This window comes from Ailuropoda melanoleuca, chromosome 7 (genome assembly GCF_002007445.2).
Source record: "Ailuropoda melanoleuca isolate Jingjing chromosome 7, ASM200744v2, whole genome shotgun sequence".
Classification (NCBI taxonomy): Eukaryota; Metazoa; Chordata; class Mammalia; order Carnivora; family Ursidae; genus Ailuropoda; species Ailuropoda melanoleuca.
This window is the reverse complement of record NC_048224.1, coordinates 13,597,800-13,621,271: the sequence shown is the minus strand read 5'-3', so window position 1 is coordinate 13,621,271 and position 23,472 is coordinate 13,597,800. Positions and strand designations below refer to the sequence as shown.

Genomic DNA, 23,472 nt, shown 5'->3' with positions numbered 1-23,472 from the left:
ATCTCTTTGGAAAAATGTCTGTTCAGGTCCTCTGCCTGTTTTTTAATCAGATAGTTAACCAAGTGTCTGGTACTGAGTTGTATAAGTTCTTATATATTTTGGACATTAACCCTTTGTCAGATATTTTGCTTTCAAATATCTTCTCCCATTCTGTAGGTTGTCTTTTATTTTGTTGATGGATTCCTTTGCTGTGCAAAAGCTTTTTATTTTGATGTGGTCCCAATAGTAAAGCTTGCTTTCATTTCCCTTGTCTGAGGAGACTTATCTATAAATATGTTGCTAAGGGTGATGTCCAAATTACTGCTTATGTTTTCTTGCAGGAGTTTTATGGTTTTGGGATTCACATTGAGGTCTCTGATCCATTCTGAGTCTATTTTTGTGTACGGTCTAAGAAAGGGGTCCAATTTCATTGTTTTGCATGTAGCTGTCCCGTTTTTTTTTTTCTGCACCATTTATTGAAAAGGCTGTCTTTTCCCCACCGTAAATTCTTGCCTTTGTCATAAATTAATTGAGTGTATAGGCATGGGTTTCTTTCTGGGTTCTCTGTTCTGTTCCACAGATCGGTGTATCTGTTTTTATGTTAGTACCATACTGCTTGGATTACTATAGCTTTGTCACATGTCTTGAAATCTGGAATTGTGATACCTCTGGCTGTGTTCTTCTTTCTCAAGATTTCTTGATTCCTTTGTCTATTCAAGGTCTTTTTGTGGTTCTATACAAATTTTAGGATTATTTGTTCTCTTTCTATGAAAAATGCTATTGATATTTTTATGGGGATTGCATTGAATCTGTAGTTTGCTTTGGGTACTATGGACATTTTAATGATAGTCTTCCAATCCGTGAGCATGGTAGATCTTTCCATTTGTGTCATCTTCAGTTTCTTTCATCAGGGTCTTATATTTTGTGGAGTGTAGGTCTTTCATCCCCTTGGTTAAGATTATTCCTAGGTATTTTATTCTTTTTGATGCAAGTGTAAATGGTTAGTGGCGTATAGAAGAAATGAAACAGAATTCTCTGATAATTTCGTATCCTGCAAATTTACTGAATTCATGTATCAGTTGTAATAGTTTTTTGGTGGAGTCTGTAGGATTTTCTGTATGTGGTGTAGCATGTCATCTGCAAAGTGCTAGCTTAATTTCTTCCTTGCTAATTTGGAAACCTCTTTTTCTTGTCTGATTGCTGCAGCTGGGACTTCCAGTACTCTGTTGAATAAAAATGGTGAGAGTGGACATCCTTGTCTTGTTCCTGATCTTAGAGAAAAACCTTGTTTTTCAGCATTGAGTATGATGTTAGCTGTGGGTTTTTCACATATGGCCTTGATTATGTTGAGGTATGTTCCCTCAAAACCCATTTCATTAAGAGTTTTTATCATGAACGGATGCTGTATTTTGTCAAATGCTTTTTCTGCATCTATTGAAATGGTCCTATGGGTTTTATGTTTCCTCTTGTCAGTGTGATATTATCACATTTACTGATTTGCAAATATTGAATCACCCTTGCATCCCTGGAATAAATCTCACTTGTTCATGGTGAATGATCTTTTTTAATGCTGTATGCAGTTTGCGAGTATTTTGTTGAGGATTTTTGCACTCTGTTAATCAGAGATACTGGCTATTTTTTTTTCTCTTTTTCCCTTTTAACAGTGTCTTTGGTTTTGAAATCAGGGTAATGATGGCCTTGTAGAATGAGTTTGGAAGTTTTCCTTCCTCTTCTATTTTTTGGAATAATTTGAGACAGGTATTAACACTTTAAATGTTTGGTAAAATTCACCTGTGAAGTTATATGGTCCCAGACTTCTGTTTGTTGGTCTTTTGATTACAGATTCAATTTCATTACTAGCAATTGGTCTGTTCAAATTTTCTATTTCTTCCTGAATCACTTTTGGGGTATTGTATATTTCTCAGAATTTATCTCTTTCTTCTAGGTTGTCCAATTTGTTGGCATATAATTTTTCATCATATTATCTTATCCTCTGTATTTCTCTGGTATCAGTTATTTCTTCTCCATTTTAAATTTTATTTTAGTTCTCTTTTTTTCTGATGAGTCTGGCTGAAGAATTATCAATTTTGGTTATTTCTAAGTACCAGCTCTTGGTTTCATTGATCTGGTTTTTTTGTTTGGTTGGTTTTTTTACTTTTTCACTTATTTCTGTTTTAGTCTTTATTATTTCCCTCCTTCTACTTTCTGCTAGCTTTAGGCTTTGTTCTTTTTCCAGCTCCTTTAGAGTATCTGGAGTATACCTTTAGGTATAACTTTAAGTTGTTTGAGAGTTTTTCTTGTTTCTTGAACTAGGCCTGTATTGCTATAAACTTCCTTCTTAGAGCTGCTTTTGCCACATCCCAAAGATTTTGGACTGCAGTGTTTCCATTTTCATTTGTCTCCGTGTATTTTTTAAATTTTCTCTTTGATTTCTTTGTTGCTCCATTCATTGTTTGATAGCATGTTGTTTAGCCGCCTTGTATTTGTATTCTTTTCAAGTTTTTCTTATAATTGATTTCTAGTTCATACCGTCATGGTTGAAAAAAACGCTTGATAGGTCTTCTTTTTAAAATGTTTGAGACTTGTGTTGCGGCCTAACATTTGATGTATCCTGGAGAATGTTCTGTGTGCACTTGAAAAGAATGCATGTTCTGTTTTTTAATGGAATGTTCTGTATATATCTGTTAGGGCCATCTGGTCTAATTATGCCACTGCCTTCTGGCCTGCAGAGTTTCTCCTGAAAAAATCAGCTGATAGCCATTGGGGATTTCCCTGTGTGCAGTGGTTTTCTTTTGCTGCTTTAAAAATTCATTCCAGGGGCGCCTGGGTGGTGCAGTCGTTAAGCGTCTGTCTTTGGCTCAGGGCGTGATCCCGGCGTTCTGGGATCAAGCCCCGCGTCAGGCTCCTCCACTGCGAGACTGCTTCTTCCTCTCCCACTCCCCCTGCTTATGTTCCCTCTCTCGCTGGCTGTCTCTCTGTCAAATAAATAAATAAAATCTTTTAAAAAATATATAAAAATTCATTGTATATCACTGCTTTTTGCCATTTTAATTTATGTTTGTTGGTGTAGACCTCCTTGGATTCATCTCATTAAGGGCTTTCTGTGCTTCCTGAAATGTGATGCTCTTTTCTTTTCCAGATTAGAGAAGTTTTTAGTTATTTCTTCAAATAATGTTTTCTGCTTCCTTCTCTCTCTTCTTGCATCCCTATAATGTGAATGTTGTTACTCTTGACGATGTTGAGTTCCCTTAACTGATCTCATTTTTTATTCTTTTTTGGTTTTTGTTCAACTTGATTACTTTCCATTACCCTGTCTTCCAGATTGTTGATCTGTTTTTCTGTATCCTCTGATCTGCTCTTGATTCCTTCCAGTGTCTTTGATTTTTTGAATTTTTCAGCTCTAACTGGTTCGTTATTTCCTCTTTCTTGAAGTTCTTACTGGGATCATCCACTCTTTTCTCACATCCAGTGATTATCGTTATGACCATTACTTGGAACTCTTTATCAGGCACATTGGTTGTTTCATTTAGCTCTTTTACTGTGATTTTGTTCTTTCATTTGGGTCATATTCCTCTGTCTCCTCATTTTGTCTAACTCTTTGTATTTGTGTATTAGATGAGTCAGCTACATCTCCTGGTCTTGAAAGTAGTGGCCTTATATTGAAGAGGTCCTGTGGAATCCTGTAGCACAGTTTCCCCTTGGTCTTCAAAATCAGGCACTTTAGGAATGTCCACTGTGTGGGCTAAATGTGCCTTACTGCTGTGGCTGAGCCACAGTTGCTTTCAGTTCAGCCAGCTGCCGTGACCCACTTTGCCTGCTGTGGGCACACTGGGCAGGGTTTGGTCCCTACACTATTGAGAGGGCTGTTTGAGGCCTCTGTGACTATTTGGTGGGAAGACCAGCAGTCAGCCCTGTGTCTGCAGTTAGCCACTCTAGCACAACTTCTTTTGCACCAAAGTGCAGGGCTTACTCCCTGCACAGCCAGCAGAGATCCCGGGTTGCTGAAACTGTGGGTGCATTGGTGTGTGGGGCTTATTTCTCCCCTCCCTAGGGCAGGAGTCGCTTTGGAGCAGCTTTGTCCCTGCCAGGGCTTTCTTCAGGGTGTGGGAGGCAGGAGCCCCTTTGGAGGGTTGCCTGCTGAAGGGGGCAGGTTGGATGGGTCAGGTCAATCACATGGTGCTAGCAAGATAGACAGGGTTAGCGCTAACTTCCATAAGTGTCTAGCCATCTAGGCTGGGGGAGGGGAAGAGAAATGGCACCTGTCAGCACTTTTGTTCCCAGAGAAATCTCCTGAAGATCCCTGCCCTTCTAGCACACAATTTAAGACTAGTCAGTAAATTTCCTCGACATGTACCCTATGTACTTTTCAAACTGCTGCTTCTGCACTGAGTCTCTGCCAATCTACTTATTATGCTGGGTCCTTAAGTGCTGGGACTCAGTTTCCTATTGCCCTCAGACTCTCCTGGCATTAAGCCTACTGATTTTTAACATTCCTGGAGTTAAGCCCCACTGATTTTTTTTTTTTTAAGTATAGGTGACACACGATGTTATAATAGTTTCAGGCATACAACATAGTGATTCAACAGCTCTGTGTTATGCTATGCTCACCACAAGGTAGCTTCATCTCTTACCATACACCACTATTACAGTGCTCTTGCTTATATTCCCTATCCTGTACCTTTTAGCCCTGTGACTCATTGATTCCATCACTGGAAGCTTTTATCTTCCACTCCCCTTCACCCATTTTGCCCAAGCCCCCCACCCCCTCCTCTGTAGCAGCCATCAGTTCTCTGTATTTATGGGTCTGTTTCTGTTTTTTGTTCTTCTGTTTTTTAGATTCTATATATAAGTGAAACCATGTGGCATTTGTCTTTCTGTGTCTGACTTATTTCATTTAGCATAGTACCCTCTAGTCCCTCCATGTTCTTGCAAATGGTAAGATTTCCTTCTTTTTTATGGCTAAGTAATATTCTGTTGTGTATATTTGTGTGTATACACACCACACTACATCTTTATCCGTTCAACTATTGATAGACACTTGGGTTGCTTCCATATCTTGGTTACTGTAAATCATGATGCAATAAACATAGAGATGCATTTATCTTCTTGATGTTTTTGTTTTCTTTGGGTAAATACCCAGTTTTGGAATTACTGGATCATAATGGTATTTCTGTATTTGATTTTTTTTTTAAACCTCCTTACTGTTTTCCACAGTGACTGCACCTGTTTACATTCCTACCAACAGTGCAAGCAAAAGGGTTTCTTTTTTTCCACATCCTTGCCAACACTTGTTTTTTTGAGGTAATATCTCATTGTGATTTTTATTTGCATTTCTGAGATGATTGGTGATGTTGAGGATTTATATGTCTTCTGCACATTTTCAAACTGAATTGCATTTTTGGTGTTATGTAAGTTCTTCATATATTTTGAATATTAATACCTTATAAGATAAATAATTTGCAAATATCTTCTCCCACTCAGTAGGTTATCTTTTTGTTTTGTTGGTTTCCTTTACTGCACAAAATCTTAGGTGTAATCCCAATAGTTTATATTGCTTTTGTTTCCCTTTCCTGAGGAGACCTATCCATAAATATGTTGCTAAGAGAAATATCCAAGAGTGTACTGCCTGTTTTCTTCTAGGAGTTTTATGGTTTCAGGTTTCACATTTAGGTCTTTAATCCAGAGTTTATTTTTGTGTCTGATATAAGAAAGAAGTTCAGTTTTTCTTTTGAATGTGGCCATTCAGTGTTCCCAGCATCATTTATTGAAGAGACTGTCTTTTCCCCATTTTATGTTCTTGCCTTCTTTGTTATGACAAAATATATAGGCATGGGTTTATTTCTTGGCTTTCTATCCTGTTCCATTAATCTAGGTCTTTTTTTTTTTTTTTTAAGTAGCCTCCATGCCCATCGTGGAGCCCAGTGTAGGGCTTGAACTCACAACCCTGAGATCAAGACCTGAGAGGAGATTGAGATTTGGATGCTTAACCAACTGAACCACCCAGATATCCCCTACCTGTCTATTTTTGTTAAAAAAAAGATTTATTTATTTTAGAGCCGGGGGTGGGCAGAGGCAGAGAGAGTCTTAAGCAGACTCCCCACTGAATGCAGAACCCGATGTCAAGCTCAGTCTCATGACCCTGAAATCATGACCTGAGCCAAAACCAAGAATCAGATGTTTAACCGACTGAGCCACCCAGGTGCCCCTTTATATGTCTATTTTTGTGCCAGTACTATACTATTTTGATTATGTCAGCTTAGTCATATATCTTGGAATATGCAATTGTGATATCTCTAGCTGTGTTCTTAAGATTGCTTTGGCTGTTTGAGGTCTTTTGTGATTCTGTACCAACTTTAGGATGATTTGTTCTGGTTCTATAAAGAATGCTATTGTATTTTGAATAGGGATTGCCCTAAATCTGTAGTTTGCTTTGGGTAGTATGGACATTTTAATGATATTCTTCCAATTCATGGGCATGGTATATCTTTCCATTTATTTGTATTATCTTCAGTTTCTTTCACCAGTGTCTTATAGTTTTCAGAGTATAGGTCTTTCACTGCTTGGTTAAGTTTATTTCTAAGTATTTTATTCTTTTTGGTGCAATTGTTAATGGGATTGTTTTCTTAATTATTAGTGTATAGAAATGCAATTGATTTCTATGTGTTAATTTTATATTCTGCAACTTTACTGAATTTGTTACTTCTAATAGTTTTTGTGTGTGTGTGAGATGTCTTTAGGATTTTTATGTATAGTATCTTGTCATGTGCAGTGAGTTTAACTTCTTGCCAATTTGGATGCCTCTTGTTTCCTTTTGTCTGATTGATATAGCTAGAACTTCTAGTAACTATAAAGTAGGAGGTGTAGACATCTGACTTGTTTCTGATCTTAGAAGAAAAGCTCTGTTTCTCATTGAATATGATAGCTTTGGGCTTTTCTATATGTGGCCTTTATTATGTTGAGGAATGTTCCCTCTAAACCCACTTTGTTGAGTTTTCATCATGATCAAATACTGAATTTTGTCAAATGCTTTTTCTTCATCTGTTGATTGTTATTTTTATCCTTTTTGTTTTCTTGATATGGTGTATCACATTGATTTGCAAATATTGAACCACGCTTGCATCCCCATAATCAATCCCACTTAATCATGGGAAATATTACTGAATGTGGTTTGCTATTTATTGAGGATTTTTGCATCTGTGTTCATTAGGGATAATAGCCTGTGTTTTGGGGGGTTGGAGGGGTAGTGTCTTTGTCTGGTTTTGATATCAGGGTAATGCTGGCCTCATGGAATGTATTTGGAAGCTTCCCTTCCTCTTCTATTTTTTGGAATAGATTGCCATGAATAGGTATAAACTCTTAAATGTTTGTTAGAATTCACCTGCAAATCCATCTGGCCTGGACTTTTGTTGGGATTTTTTAAATTATCCATTCAACTTTGTTACTAATAGTCTATTCAGATTTTTTATTTTTTCCTGATTCAATTTTGGAAAGGTGTACGTTTCTAGGAACTTATTCTAAGTTGTCCGATTTGTTGGCATATACATTTTCATAATCTTTTGTATTTATGTAAATCAGTTACTATTTCTGCTGTTTTGTTTCTGGGTTTTATTTTGGTCCTCTCTTTTTTTTGATGAGCTTGGCTAAAGGTTTATTAATTTTATCTTTTCAAGGAAACAGCTCTTGGTTTCATTGATCTTTTCTATTGCTTTTTTTTTTTTAGTCATTTATTTCTGCTCTGACCTTTATAATTTCCTTCCCTCTACTCACCTTGTATCCTGCTGATTTTTAAGGCTCCCAAAGATAAGCCCTACTGGTTTTCAAAGCCAGATGTGATAGGGACTCATGTTCGCAGCGCAGATCCCCCCAGTGCCACAAGTCTCTGGTGTGGGGTGTGGTCCTTTGGCTTCTCCATGCTTGTAGTGTCCCTCCCTTTTGAGGTTAGTCTCACCGGGGCACCAGCCACAACTCCACTCCCCCTACCCTTTTCCATGTGACCTTCTCTCTACCATTAGCTGTGGAAGGTCTGTTCTTTTGGTGGTTTTCAGAGTTGTGCAGATGTAGCTGTTCACCTGGGGTGTCCACAGGATGAGGTGAGCTCAGGACCCTATCCCCACTATCTGCCCCTGCCTCTCTGACCCTCCGTGTCTTACCTGACACCAGCCTCCTCCCTCAAAATATTTTGGCCGCCATTTCTCCCAGAGTTTCTCAGCATACTTTAAGTTCTACTAGTGGGTGAGGAGGAAGGAGGAGCTCTTCCAAGGCCAGTTAAGCTGAGTAAATGTTGAGTAAAACCAGTTTCTTTACTGCAGAGCTTTTCAGAATCTCTATGGTACCAAGAAGAAACTATATGCAGCATTTTTCAAATTCATTTTCCTATTTGTGAGAAGAGGACAAGGGTTGGGGGGGGATACCATTTCAAGAAACAGAAATGATTTTTGTGTAGGTATAACCAAGTATAAAATGGACAGAAGTTCAACAAGTCACATTGTTGTAACGGCCTTGCCAGTTAAATCACTCTGATTTCTGTATCAAACTGTAGCTTTAGCTAAAGGATTCAGCAACTGTCATAAAATTCAAAATTCCTTCAACTCCGTAGACATTTACGTATATACCTTCCTGTAGTGATATGAGGGGAACCTTTCACAATTCCTTCTCTGTTCTTCAAACAGCATTTGCCATCTATCAGTCGCTGCCTTATTTTGAATCATTTGGCACTTACTCCACAAAGCTGCCCTTTGACTTATCCATCTATTTCCCGTACGTGCTGAAAATATATCTCATGATGCTCTTTATAGGTAAGTGGCTTTTCTGTTTTGTTTTTGCACTCTTCCAGTGCTTTCTGGTGTGTGCTATCTACTTTAACAGAAAGGTCTGTGGACATGGGAGAAACGAGAAGGAAGCCCGGCTTGTTAGGAAAGCACCTAGAAGTTATAATGGTTTTTGCAGGTCATCACAAGATCAAATAGATCAGTGTTTCACTGTATAAACAAGAACAGGTTTACCAGCAGGTAACACCTGAGTCGTGTAGGAAACTTAGAAGTCTGACCATGGATACAGGGATCTACAGAGAAAATGTAGATGTCCAACTAAGCAGGCTGGGCCATTTCTATCTATTTTGTTTCCTGTTTGTTGGGTTTTATGCACTGGCATTTCCCAGCAGGCACGTGGGAGTAGGTGCTAACACCACAAGAAAAACGTGTGGAACAAAAACTTAAATGTTAAGAAAACTTAATTGGCAAAGGACTTCTGTGATTACATTTCACTCTCTGCAGCTCTAACCTTGACAAATCCCCAAGGTCGTTGTTCTAGAGCCAGTCAGTATCAGACAAATAAGAACAATGCATAAGGGAGAAGACAGATGTGAAACTTGACGGGTGGCAGAGAGCGCTACCCTAAAGAGAGGGGGAAGTTCATTCCTTGCCTTAAACAAAACAGGAGGGCAGAGGAGTTTGCTTTACTTCCCTGTCCTGGACCCTGGTTTACATGTTCCTTCTTTGAGTCTCCCTTGCAAGGGTCTTGTCCTCAGACTCCAAGCAGCACCCTGACTGTATCTTAAAACCATGGTTCTTTCCAGATAAATGGTTAATCAGCCTTACTTTTGCCACTTCCTTCTCCATGTTAGGTATGTATTATACCTACAGTCATCTTTACTCAGAAAGAAGAGACGTCCTCAGAGTCTTTCCCTTTAAAAAGAAGAAAACGTGAAGCACGCGTTCCGACGTGACGTAAGAAAAAACAGGCTTGTGGAGTTAGCTGCAGCAACCAGCACAGGAAGCCTTCCGGTGGGAAAATAGCTGGTACTCGACACAACTGTTCTTTTCAAACTTAGATCACAGCAGCCTGTTATCCTCGCAGATTTTCAAAACACATTCTCTGTACAACCTACTTGACCAAAGCTGTGGACTTTATACAAGTTTATTTTCCTGTAAGGTGAATGAGACATAGATTAACTGGAATGGCTTCAATTAAAGTGAGAAACCAAAGTTGTTAGCCAGAATTGTACCTGTTTACATCTATTTCGTTTCACTTTGGAGTTCGCAAATAGCGACTCCCCAGGAGGGCAACAACGTGAAATATGTTCTGCGGTTGTCACCAGGGCCAGAGTTCACCCCCATCTTACACATGAGACATGCTTAGAAAAGTATACATTTTCCAAACCCTGAAAGAGTATCCATTAATATTTGGACTTGGTAAATATACAAATAATGTTCCATATTCCTTTTCTGGGGCGGGGGGGTTGAAATCAGGCCATATACTTACCTTACAGGGAGACAAAAGGTAAAACTATAGTTATTTTAAAGGAGGCAAGGCAATGAAGAATGAGTGGTGTTTCATATTATTACTGAATTATTGCTAATAACTATGTCACACATAAGTCATCACCTAGAGTTTTGAAAACTCTTTGAAGATCTAAAATACATGAATCATTGACTAATACCATTTCTTGAAAGAATGCTAGAATCTTATTATCCAGTAACTGTATAGAAAGTTTACTAAATACTTTATGACATAAAAACCAGGTAGTAAGATGCAGTTACAAAAAAACTGGTAACTAAATAAAATATTTAAAAAGAAACAATTATTAGTAATTGATATCTTTGTAAATTTAGTATCCTATTTGGAATTTTAAAATAAATTACCCTTTTAAAAAGCTACATTTTGAGGCACCTGGGTGGCTCAGTCGCGCATCCGATTCTTGATTTTGGCTCAGGTTGTGAGTTCAGGCTGCAAGTTGGGCTCTGTGCTCAGCAGGGAGTCTGCTTCTCTCCCTCTCCCTCTCTAAAAAAAATAAACAGGGGTGCCTGGGCGGCTCAGTCAGTTAAGAGCCTGCCTTTGGCTCAGGTCATGATCCCAGGGTCCTGGGATCAAGCCCTGCATCCGGGCTCCCTGCTCAGTAGGAAATCCGCTAGTCCCTGCCCCTCCACCCCTCCCACTCTCAAATAAGAGCTTTTTAAAAGCTACGTTTTGTTTTTAAAGTTAGTTACTTATTATTTTACTTCTAAATTTAAAAAATACCGAAAGCTTTATTGTACAAAGAGAACAGAATCCCTTGGCAAACTTTGGGTGACTCAGTCAAGCTTCCTCTCAGTCAACATGGCTAGATTGCTGAAGTACTACACACATCTAGAATCACTACAGTTGCAGAGTAAGAATTAAACTGTATCTTATTGGGTCATTATAAGAAATTAAAATTTTGTTATTAAATAATTTTTAAATTACCTTAAGAACCTGCCTACTTCTTAGACTAAAAAGAAACACAATTGATAATTCTGGATTGATGATAATTTCAGTCCCCTGCAACAACTGTAACAAAGATCTGTGACTCCTTTGGTGACACAGTCACAACGGTTATCATTGTGGTTGGTTGCCTGTATTCATAAGGGAAAGAAAAATTAAATTTCACTAGAGGTTAGTGGAAATAAGGATGTCATTTCTCTTCCACTCAAGTTCAAGAAACCTAGACAGTACACATCTACCTAGTTAACTGGGTATCACCCAGATTGCCAAGTTAATTTAACTGTCCATCAACTCTCTATTGCATTTTGTTCAGTGTTGTCAAAGGCTTAGTTTCTCAAATCTAATAAATATAATGAGATAGCAAACTACTAGATATTTTAAAAGCATAATACATGACTTCTAAAATGATCTTTCTTGGGGTACCTGAGTGGCTCAGTTGGTTAAGTGTCTGACTCTTGATTTCAGCTGCGGTCATCATCTCAGGGTCATGAGATTGGGCTCTGTGCTGGGTGTGGAGCCTGCTTAAGATTCTCTCCCCTTCTGTCCCTCCCCAATTCCCTCTCTTCCTCTCTGTAAAACAAACAAAACCATAAAAAACAAAAAACAAACAACTCTTTGGTTTTCAGTGCCGAGTCCCATTGCCTCAGGTTCCTATAACCCAAACTAAGGTGCAGTACTCACCATCAGCAGTGCTTCTGGAGCTTAAAAAAAGGGGGTGGGGGGTAGGGGGGGTTAAACTGCTTTGAATGAAAATTACTTCAAAGCATTTATTTCATCACTCGGCAAAAGTCTGCCAAAAAAATAGAACGCACAGACACTAATATCATCAAAGTCCCTGGGCTTTTACTTTATCAAAATAGTTGAATGAAAAGCGGTAACACTGCTTCCAAAAGTATCCATTCAATATCAATGCATTTCATTTTCCCCCAGTATGCTTTTTCAAGAATTGCACTTATCCCGGTCTTATGTTTCTGTTCAATAGACAGGTGAATGTTAGAATGAGTGAGTTTATTCTTAGTTGCTGCATACACGTCTGCGTTCCTTCAAGAGACACTTAAATGTAGTGGGGTGCCTGGCACACTGTAGGCACAAAATTATAAAACTTCACCAGGCCTCCTGCAAACACATTTGTTACTAAACAATGTACCACATCTGACTGAAGTCCCGAAAAGAAGTTAACTTTTGTTAGTCTGAGGATACCTTATTCTGCCTACCTTGAGCACGTTGCACCTATAAGACTTTGTATTTCTTTCACAAGGTGATGCAGCTATAACATCTGTATCCAAAATGTTTCCACAGAGAATCTTACATTTATGTACAAAGTTACATTTTATTGTGCAAAAGTATCAAAGTGATTTAAAATTAAAATATGCTACAAATGATCTCCGCTTTCCCCAACATCTTCCTCTCATTTGCTTATTTTTCCTTTGTAAACATGATATTTTCCCTTGTTCAGATAATTTTTACTTTCGGCTTCTGGCCCTAATTGCTATGTTACCTTTGATACGGCACTTTTTCAAAGTATATTCGAGGGAGCAACAGTCCTAGAACTAACAGGGTGCCACCTAGGACCCAGATTGGTGGGCTCCCCTGGGACCCAGGAACTGCCCATGCCCCTCGCACACTACAGTTTGAGTCTAAAGTATTTCAGCTTCGGACAGAAAACTGCTACAAGAACTTACACCGGGGTCCTGGGTGGCTCCGTCAATAAAGCGTCTGCCTTGGGCTCAGGTCATGGTCCCAGGGACTTGGGATCGAGCCCCGCATGGGGCTCCCTGCTCAGCGGGGGAGGCTGGCTCTCCCTCTGCCTGCTGCTCCTCCTGCTTGTGTTCCCTCTCTCGCTGTCAAATAAAATCAAACTTATATAAAAGCCACCATACAATGTGGTTCTGTTTTTAGAACTGAGATGGCATTTACTGTATGTTTAGTTAAAAGATGCTAGAGGAATTCGTGTATCTTTGCTAGGGTAGCTAGAGTTTAAAATCTCATCTTAAGTAAAGGTAACCGTCAATCCCATATGAAAATCAACTAGTTGAGAACATGCCTTAATTCAGCAGATAAGTGTAGGTGTCCACTGTGTACTCACTTTATGGTGTTCATCAGAGCCACGGGGGTCCTGTGAGAGACCATGGCCCGGATGGAAGTAAGAGCAGTGGGTTTGATGTGAACTCCAGCTCCACTGTTTACTAAGCGAATGACCCCGAGTTCCGTTCCTTAACTGCCCAACCTCATTGTAAAGAACAAATGCAGTATGGTAAACTAAACCTTGTAAAATGATACAGAGCTACACAGAAGTAGGTTTGTGACATGCTTCCTGGATGCGTTAAAATTATCTGACGGTTTCCTGATTTATATTTTCTGAATGTAAGTTCTGTGAAGGCAGGAATGTCATGCCCTGTTCACTCTGGGCACACAGTACACACTCAGAGTTGTGCAGCTCTGGCTTTGTAGATTACTACCAGTACCTCCAGAAAAAGACCTGTTTTAAGAAATCTATCAGATTAATTAAGGTGATGTCTCAATTAGATTTGATTATTCTCAAAGGGCAGTTCATGTTTAGAAGAGACAAAAAGAAGGTTTAACTTCTCTAAGTATCCTTTCTTAATGGGCTACTTGGTTTTAGAAATGTTTTAGGGAGAACAGTTTGTTAAATTTCCATTATCTTCCCAAGTACCAACATACAGATCATCAAACGTGAGAACTATTTTCAGTGAAACATCTAAAAGTGGTAACATTTCTATTACATTTTAGAATTTATAAAGCATAGTTTTGTATTCTTTTATCCTCACAACTACTTTGTGAGGTAAGCTATTCCTTGTATCCAAGAAATAAAACCAAAGTCAGGGAGTCATCCCTGTCGTTTTTACTTAGTTTCATATCCAATAATTTAGCTAAAAATTATTTCACAACTTCCTTATGTTTGACAATAAGACCATCTTTCTAAGTGGCAATTTTAAAGAATTCTGTACAGTTTATGAAATTAGCACATTCCATGCACACTCACAACTTCATAATTATTATATATATCTTACATTTTTTAAAAAAATGAGAGTTTAGGATCAGAATAAAGAATTTCCTTCCAGAAAATATAAAAGCATATTACCTCATGCAGGACCAGAGCGAGGATGGTACTCATTTCTACATGAAGCTGACGCCGGGAGGTGTTTTTCTGCGATGGTAGGATGATGGATGTGAATTGTCCCAGCCCCGTTCTGTCCCCTGGTTCCATCCGAACTGCCGGCTGCTGGGAATAGGCTCGTGGAGCATCTCACACAGACTCGCCAGAGGCCTAGCCTGCAGCTCTGGCTTTAGTGAAGGCCCCATCCCCCTAGGCACAAGATCTGATTTCCCTTCTAAAACAGCAATTTACGAAAATGTTTACCAAAAGCTTAAAACTGCTTATTTTCAAAGTTACTAAGTTATTTCAAGATAGTAGTTGAGTCCCTAACAAAGTCCTACTCCTTTTGTGATTATAGTATCACTATCTTTTGTTAAAATCATTTTGGAGGACGACAATTAACTTCAAAAAGTTATCAACAGCCTTGTAGTTAGTAACCATGGAGTCATTACATGACAAAACACAAAGATAATTTTAGGCCCCTGCATGGATCCCAACATCTGTTCCAAATGCACACTTTCCAAATCAAGAGTCCGGGTGTCCTGAGATGCAAAGGCGCTCACCCCACACGTTCATTGTTAGTCTGTCCCAGCATGCTCTTTGTCTTGGCAACTTGTGATTTCAAAATCCAGCTGAAGATGACTTCTGAAGGAAGTGTTTCCACACATAGTTTGGAACATCTGGTCTAAAAAGGCAGAGACTTCTGGTTTCTGGAGAACAAGGTGAGCCATCCTGAGGGAATTAACAATTCTGACCTGAGGTCATACAGGTAACCAAGACAAAGAGTGTTATTATCCCAGTGACCTAATATCTTAGTGTGTTTAGATTTTAGAAACTTTAGGTTTTCAAATTTAGATTTTTTTTTTTTTTTGAGAGAGAGCAAGTGAGCGAGCACAGGAGGGGGAGAGGGAGAGAAGGAAAATCTCAAGCAGCTGAAAGCCGAGCATGGAGCCCTATGTGGGGCTCGAGAGATCATGACCTGAGCCAAAATCAAGAGTCGGTCACTTTGGGGTGCCTGGGTGGCTCAGTCGTTAAGCATCTGCCTTCGGCTCAGGTCATGATCCCAGAGTTCTGGGATTGAGCCCCGCATCCNTGAGCCAAAATCAAGAGTCGGTCACTTTGGGGTGCCTGGGTGGCTCAGTCGTTAAGCATCTGCCTTCGGCTCGGGTCATGATCCCAGAGTTCTGGGATTGAGCCCCGCATCCGGCTCCCCGCTCAGCGGGGCCTGCTTCTCCCTCTCTCACTCCCCCTGCTTGTGTTCCCTCTCTCGCTGCCTCTGTGTCAAATAAATAAATAAAATCTTTAAAAAAAAAAATAGAGTTGGTTGCTTACCCGTCTGAGCCACCCAGGCACCCCTAGCATCTTACACTTTCTCTTTAGAGGTTACCATGGAAAATCCTACAAATCTGAAGCTCGAGACCCCTGAAAACAAAAACAGGAGAGGGGTTGGCTAGGGAAGAAAGGATACCGATGTATTTTATAGCCTCCATTTTGTACCCTTCTGTTTTCTTGTCAAGGGCAGGAGCAAGGACAGAGTTTGAGAAGAAACCAGGCAGAGAAGAGAAAGGCAGGCCGGGCTTAGAAGTCAGGGCTGATTCTTCAACCCTTCCTCCAGCACCGGCAAGCTCTGCCCGCGACTCAGGGTGTAAGTGCAGACGGGCTCCTCAGAGCCCACTTCCCCTTCACTGTCCCCCCCCGCCCACGTTTGCAAGCTGCCCCAGGAATTTAAAGTCCTTCAACCCGCCGAGACCTGTTCCTTTTCACTACAACTCCTCAACTTCCCAGTTCCGGCAGCTCAGGAACATGAGGCGGTGTCCTTTTTTGATTTTTGGGTTTGTAGTGGACATACCACGTTCTGTTAGTCTCGGGCGTCAGTACAGACGTCTGACAACTCTACGCATTTCGCGACGTGTGCCACGGTGAGTGTAGGCACCATCTGTCGCCACCCTTATTTCAATATTATTGACGATATTCCCGCGCTTCAGGGTTATTTCTTTTATCTGATGACAGCAATCCATATGAAGCATGCAAGAGGCTTCATCCTTCATAGTTTTCCTCTTAAAATGGGCGCTAATGCCCCGACGCAGCAGGAGATCACTGGATCTGGGTTTGGTTTAAGGCTTCGGTGTTCTACGTAGCTCTGCCTCTGATTAGATGTATCTTCTCCATTTTAAAATAGAAAATGCTTCTTCACAGTCTTGTTGTAAGAGTGAAGTAAGATAATGAGAAAGTTCTAGTGAACTTATTGTCTGGCACCTAACAATAAATGTTAGATGAATTGCGATCACTAATTGGCAGGAAGTAAAACAAAGCATATGCAGTGGGAAGGAAAGAGAAGCCGGCTTCTCCCAGAACATGTTCGGCTGCTAATTCATTTCCCTCCAGCCTGGCCTCCGAGGAGGTAATAAAAATGAAATGCTGGCACTGCAGGTGAAAACACCCTGAAAGCTCACCCTCCCGTCCCCTTTTCTGCAAGCATCTCGGCGCCGTACTGACGTTCAGCAAAAGAAAGAACAGAGTGTGAAGTACACAGTGAACCACAAATATCTGAAACCCGAATCCTAAATCCATATATTCGGAAAATAAAACTAGGAGAGCTATTTTTAACCTAAGTGGTAGGTAGTTTCACTTAGTGACAACATGAATGTACACGTCACGTGGGAATGATACTGAGGGCTCTACCAGGCACTGCTATGGCCTTGGAGACACAAAGGTGTATTATTCGGGTGGCACACCCTCTCTCCCCAGAGACCGTATCTAACTGTCTATCTCCATCAGTACGTTCACATGGTTGGTTCAAGCCAGCATGAAGGAAAAGCAAGCAGCAAACAGATCAAATGCTGGCTGATTCTCAAGCCCTTGAATAAACTATCCTTGAGGACACGGTTGTGTAACTTCATTTACTTGTCATTAGGCCACCAGTCACCCTGCTCAGGACAGAGATGTATACTTATAAAACACACTGTTCTTTCAAGGAGGTATTTGCCCGGCATTCCATTACCTTTCTCCCGGAGGAAAGCCGGTTCAGGTAGGACCCAGGCCTGGTCCATTAGAAGTACCCCAACTCTCAAGGCCTGCAGAGTTGTTCAGGGACTCTCATGTGACCCAAGCAGAACCAGAGTCCTCTCCATGTTGCTTCTGCCGCACCCACGAGCAAAGACACCCTTCCTTCCCTTTGAAGTTGCTGGTCGCCATCTTACCAACTACGTAGCGTGATCCCATCTACGCCCTAATGGCATTGTTTGACTCACTGGGGGCAGCTGACTGACCTGATCAGATCTACTCTTGAACTTCTTGGTTTGTGACCTAACATTCTCTTCCTTGGTTGAAGCTATTTTGAATTGAGAAACTTTCAACTGCATTCAAGAGACCCAAGCATAAGAAAAGTATAGCCACCACGAATGAATCTGATTCAGCTAACGTTCAACACGCACCAGGCTAATTTTTTAAGTGTGGACAGAAGTTCCAAGACAGTGTTTTATCAGTAAAAATAAGAAAACACTGAGTCAGCGAATATCCTCTAGAAACTTCATGGGAAATCGATCAGGGTGCCGATGTCACGACTATAGTTTGGCTTTGCCGGCAAAACCTTCCCCGTGCCTTAAAACAAAGAAGTCACATGCACAAAATTCACAAGATTATTTTACTAGAATTTACGGGGAGAAGATAATGTAGTCAACTCTTCACAAAGAAAATCTTCAGGTTGAACTCTAGCCAAATAAAAGAAAATTCAAGTTCTGGTTTCAGTCCCAACTGGCCTGGGCCCCAAAGCAATGCCCCCTTCTCTTAGCACGCACCGGTCAAGCGTCAGTTCTGCGTCCACCTTTTCATGCCCCCCGACCCTCTGCATCGTAGCTCAGCGCTCCCAGGCATGAATTCTGAAAACCTTCCATTTCTGTGGTTTTCCACATCCAGCTGAGGATGCTGCTGGCCACCCCAATGCTTCACCAACCATAAGCTCTGGTCCACACAGCTTTCTTCTTAAACTCAGGGAGAACTCTCAAGGACAGCAGGGTGGCTAAGGGGACAAAAAAAAGTAAAGTGCACTGTTGCATTCGGTGAAACTGCATTTGAAAAGGTCATTTAGATGGAAAACGTGTCAGAACAGACCTTGGCTGCTTCTTACAGGGCTCATCTTCAAGACTAAGAATTCCCATCAAGCCTTAGGCAGAATTTGAGTGGTAGAACACGATTAATAAAATCTGGGGGAAAGGGTTTCTTTGTTGTTAAGTTCTTCTGCAACCAGTTAACAGGAAACTCTGCAGAGTTTAACAAACGCTGACTTCTGGGTGCTGGTTTCTTTTCCTTCATCTGGGTGATGATTGCATAGGTGTGTCCCCTTTGTAAAAAAGCTGCTTACCGATTTCTGTGTTTTTTCTACATGAATATGATTTTTCCATTAGATGTTTAGTTAAAAGGTAAGAAAGAAAAATAAAAAACTGATCCTGCAAAGAAGTTAGGTCCTTGCTGCCCGATGGAGCAGGTGTGACTGTGCCAATCTGCGTTCGATGACGTGCTCACAAGTCCACACCTTTTCTTATTCATCACGGGTCCCTCAGGGATCAATTTAAAGTAGGGCAGCTCTGTGTAATTCCTCTAGGTCACTCATTATAGATGTTATTTTAGGATATTAATATAAATATATTGAGATGTTAGTTAAAACATAATAGGGAGGAAATGTAGGTGAGCCAATTACACAATTCTTGTGTGTGACTCTAATAAGCCCTTGACGATCTAATCAAGTGAACGTGTACTTCCTTGACCCAAATAACTATTTTCCTCATCAGTATCAAGTTGTTTGCTATCTTCATGACCTAAAACGGTGTCTGTTTGGAGCAACCAATGGTGTTGTAGATTCATGGCCATTAAAAAGGAGCTCACACTCCCTGAAGCAAACAAATGAAGGAAATCCTAGCAAGTCTCAAGGGACAGATCAAGTAACATATGTCAGACCACAGCCCGCATGCCCAGCGAAGCTCTGCGCTTGATCTCAATCCACTTCCTATACACGCCCTTCGCATATGTGGGGGGCGGTGGTAGGGAGAGGGATCAGAACCAACCGATTAGGGAATTCCTACTTGTTTGGCAACCAACAAATTATACTGTAATTAGAATAAAATATGGTCATCCTAAGACTCCAGGCTGGCCAGATAAATCACCACAAGTGTAAGCAGGAAGTGATTTTCCCAAGCTGAGACTTCCCAGTGCATTATCTTACAGCATGTCAGGGGCCATCTCAACGGCAGCCATGGGTTGGACCAGACCCCCAAGACCTAAGATACAGATGACAGTACAAGCTGTCTCAGGCCACAGGACCAACGCCCAAAAGACTTCTCAGTTAGGAATAAAGTAATGTACATCATTCTCACAGAAAGATATTCTATGTTTGTGTTCCTACAGTCATAGTTCAACAAATCTATAGAGAATTATAAAAAACACAAACTATTCAAACGCCTGACAGCATGGGAAATGTCCAATTCCCTTGGCAAAATACTATGCTATTACAAATATTATTAAGAAGCCAATATAGGAATAGGTTAAAATGCTTTAAACATAACTCTTAAATAAAAAGGCAGTGCTCAAAGTGTCTATGTGTATTTTTTCAGTTGCTCAATGGTTATAAATATGTTCGAACAACACTCCTACGCAGAGGGAGCAAAAACTTCTTAGGGAAAAAATATCAAAATTGCCACTGGGCAATGGGACTCTGGATTCCCTTTGCTCTTTCCTGAATTTTCTAAAATTTAATTAAAGTGAAAGTTTGCCATCATAATAAAACATTTAAAAGCTATTTAAAAATAAGTTAAATTTAAAGGCATGGAACTCTTTTTAAATCTACTTTCTACTTCAAAATGCCGCACAATGACAGCTCCAGATTACTTCTGTACACGGACTTCAGATGAGCCCTTTCAGGAGCCGATATTCACGAGGATGCCATTTCTGCAGCAAAGACAACCACGGGTGGTTGGGCATGTAGCACGGAAGTCATACCTTTTAAAAGGTCCCTGGATTTTGCCGAGAGGCCTTCTTTAGGGCTTTCCATGATGCTGAAGAGCCAGTCAATGAACTAGGGTGAAAAGGAAGAGCAGGGTCAGTGAAGACAGTCCGACTATTAGTGAGAGACCGGTTGGGCCCTTGGGCCTGCAGACATGTACTCAGTGCAGGGCTCACCGACTGGAGATGAGAAGGGGACCAGGCCTAAGAGATGGGGAAGCCGGACACAGCTCCCATTTAGGCCAATGAGCCAGCAAAGTCAAAACTCCTTTCTCAGTGAAATACCCTGAGACCTGTTATAGATTTCAACGGCAAGGTAGACATGGGCCCAGTGGGCCTCCAGCGTGCCATGAGCTTCCCCTCTCATCCGTCTGAGGGCACCAGAGAGGTTAAGAACCTTGCCCAAGTCCACTCCCGGTGAAAGGCAGAGTCCAGATTTCAACCCAGTTCAGAGCCTCGTGCTGCTTCTTTGAATCCTGCTGCCTGACGCTGCATGCATCGAGGCCCAGGCTCGATGGTGGGTGGTAAATAGGGAAACACATCAGACATAAGCCTCCGTTTCTAAATCAGATATTCCGTAGATGAGAACAATTTGTGCCCAAATGGAATTGAAACAGGAAGTTGAAATGCAGTAGAAAGGCATAAAATAATTTATTAGGCAGAGCCAAGTGTGTTAACTGCAAATAAATCCACAAATGAGGTAGAAGGTAGAAACTCAGACTACTCAGGAGTTTGACTGATCTCCAGGGTACAGCCAAAATGGTTCCTGAATTAGGTAGAGGGTAATTTCATTAATGACTGAATGCTGCCAATCCCGACTAAAACACGTATGTTAGTCACAGGTACCAGGTAGTTTAACTTTGGACATAGACACTGGCTTGCAAGAAAGAGTCAGATAGAAAGAAAATACTAGTTCTCTGTTTTGATTAAATTTTTTTAAAAAAATTTTTTTCTCAATTTTGTTTTATGATATCCGACTGGTAAGTAAATAAATCAAGAGCTACAAATACGTAACAGACACAGGATGACTGCACTGTAGCCCAAAGGGATCACGGTGTCCCAGGCCAGACCAAACACAAGGGGATACCACATCTGAATTGATTTTGACTTAAAATGAAACACCAAATTTGGGATAATATGAACACTTACGAAAACAAAGCCTCTTAACTGAGATGCTCAGTGGAGCTGTGCAATGGCTAACCTGTGGGTCCATAGCTCAGAAATATTTGTAAAGACTAATGTTCGGATTTTCACAATAAGCCACAAAAAGTTCGCTTTAAGCTTTCAAACTCATAGAAATCCAGTTTTCATTAAATGGGATTCAAAAAAGAATCTTTCAATCAAGTGTCTTCAAGGCTGTTCAGAGCCACGTAACGAGCAGCAGAGGGAGCACGGTATTCCACAAGCTCCGCACGCAGCCAGGAGCCTGGGGAGACTCAACATTAAAAACGAAGAGGTGCTTCCTACAGTCTGGATTTTCCTGAGGGCTAGGGTGACGACCTTCACAAATTTCCCCACGTCATCGAGCTCAGGCCAGGAGCAGGACGGGCCCCCGGAACGTGGCTGCAGGACCGAACAAGTGATGAGGAGCCTTCACGGTGCTGCGAGAATGTGCATGGTCCGGACACCCATCCATGTCCCCGCCCCCCCAACCCCGGCATGACAGATCGTCCCCACCCTTGCTCAGCACCGCTGTCATCTCCTAGTCCTACGATCCTTGCAGCCTTGAACCTGCCTTCCTATCTGTCCTCACTCGGACATTCTGAGCATTCACAGCCTCACTCATCCTTTCACCCCCAGGATCAAGAACACATCGAGGGCAAGCATAAGCTCTTCTTTCCGCCTCACCTCCCCCTGGAAGTGAGTTGCTGCTATTGTCACTGTTGCTTCTGGGCAGCAGTTAGCCTCAGTCTCTGAGGGTCTGCATCTGGCCGCGATTCGGGGCTGAGGATGAAAGCCCACGGGGTGACTGCGGTTTCACTGAACTACCGACCTCAATTCTACGGCAGAAATTGCCCAAGAGAAGATGGCCACCTGCCCTGACACGGAGGGGATTGCCAACCTCACCTTCTGGGTCTGTTCCTTCCATGGCTCTTTTTGCAGCAGAAGAGGCATGCTACCGGGAAGGAGAGTGAGAGCCTCCTGCAGAGTGACCCTGTGCACTGGACTCCTGCCAAGGAAGCTTGAAGCTGACCCCGCTGGGCCACCTTCCCGATGCCATGGCAACCAGCTGGCGCTGAGGCCAAGGAGGAGAGGCGCAGCATGGTCTGCCCATGTCACCACTGCGGTTGCAAACAGCAGCAACAAGAAGTCCAAAGCCTACAAAGGAAATAGAAACAAAGTGAGGTCACATGCTCTAACAAGTCAGAGTAACACACGTTCATGCACACAGCCCCTGTGGGGGTGATGCAATGTCACCTTCCCCTTCACCCCAGAAGACAAACCGGACTCAGCAGCAAACTCTGTTCCCACACTTAATGAACAGACATTTTAGGGCTCCAGAAGGTTTTAGGGATCCTCTCTTGTAAGCCAGAAGGCCCAACAGTTTCACTGTTATTGCTCTAAGAATGCAGGAGAAACCTTATTTCATCCCTAATCCTACTGAGATCCCCTGCTTCGGTGTTTCCAAAGGACTGAAGAATTCGTTAGGAGTGATATGGAAAGGGATGTTCAGAATTACTGTTATGCGACCAAAATGGATTTTTAAAAAGAGGTATAGTCTGATTCCACTTTTGAACAATGACAAACGACCCTCCCCATGCATTTTATTTTTCTGTGCTCATTATTTCACCTAAATATTTGAGTGGCAAAGACTTGATTTTGTTCCATTAATGCAGAAACGTAAGCATGAAGACAAACTAAAAACAAGCGTTCTTGGAATAAGGGAGTCAGTCACAACAAATCATTAGGCTTTTTTTTAAAACAATTTTTTTCAGTATGTTCAGCCCTGAACTGAAATAGACCCACCAGAGTTTGGCTCCTGACCTATATCTATGATTTCCAAGGATCTGTTTAGATTTTAATTCCAGTGTATTGTTAGTTTCAGGTGTATAATATAGTGATTCAACAATTCCATGTATTACCCAGTGCTCATCGAGGTAAGTGTGCTCTTAATCCCCATCACCTATTTCACCCATCCCCCC

General features: G+C 41.3%; 2 protein-coding genes across 6 annotated transcripts in view; one reads left to right on the top strand and one right to left on the bottom strand.

Annotated features, from left to right (window-relative positions):
• The window catches only part of HACD4 (3-hydroxyacyl-CoA dehydratase 4), a 38,997-nt gene extending 28,439 nt beyond the window's left edge, over positions 1–10,558 (top strand). For 3 of the 4 annotated variants that reach the window (XM_034663976.1, XM_034663974.1, XM_034663975.1), the window contains exons 6-7: positions 8,649–8,774; positions 9,602–10,558. In XM_034663976.1, coding sequence (XP_034519867.1) covers positions 8,649–8,774; positions 9,602–9,684 — 209 coding nt within the window. In that variant the 3' untranslated portion in view covers positions 9,685–10,558. Of the gene's footprint in view, positions 1–5,193; positions 5,295–8,648; positions 8,775–9,601 lie in introns of those variants that run through there. The other variant, XM_034663977.1, reaches the window with a different exon arrangement.
• Positions 10,559–17,961: 7,403 nt separating this feature from the next.
• Positions 17,962–23,472, bottom strand: part of FOCAD (focadhesin) — a 297,598-nt gene continuing 292,087 nt past the window's right edge. The window contains exons 43-45 of one of the 2 annotated variants that reach the window (XM_034663973.1): positions 22,397–22,648; positions 20,327–20,402; positions 17,962–18,353 (exon numbers count right to left, since the gene is read on the bottom strand). In XM_034663973.1, coding sequence (XP_034519864.1) covers positions 18,280–18,353; positions 20,327–20,402; positions 22,397–22,648 — 402 coding nt within the window. In that variant the 3' untranslated portion in view covers positions 17,962–18,279. The remainder of the gene's footprint in view (positions 18,354–20,326; positions 20,403–22,396; positions 22,649–23,472) is intronic. The other variant, XM_002918527.4, reaches the window with a different exon arrangement.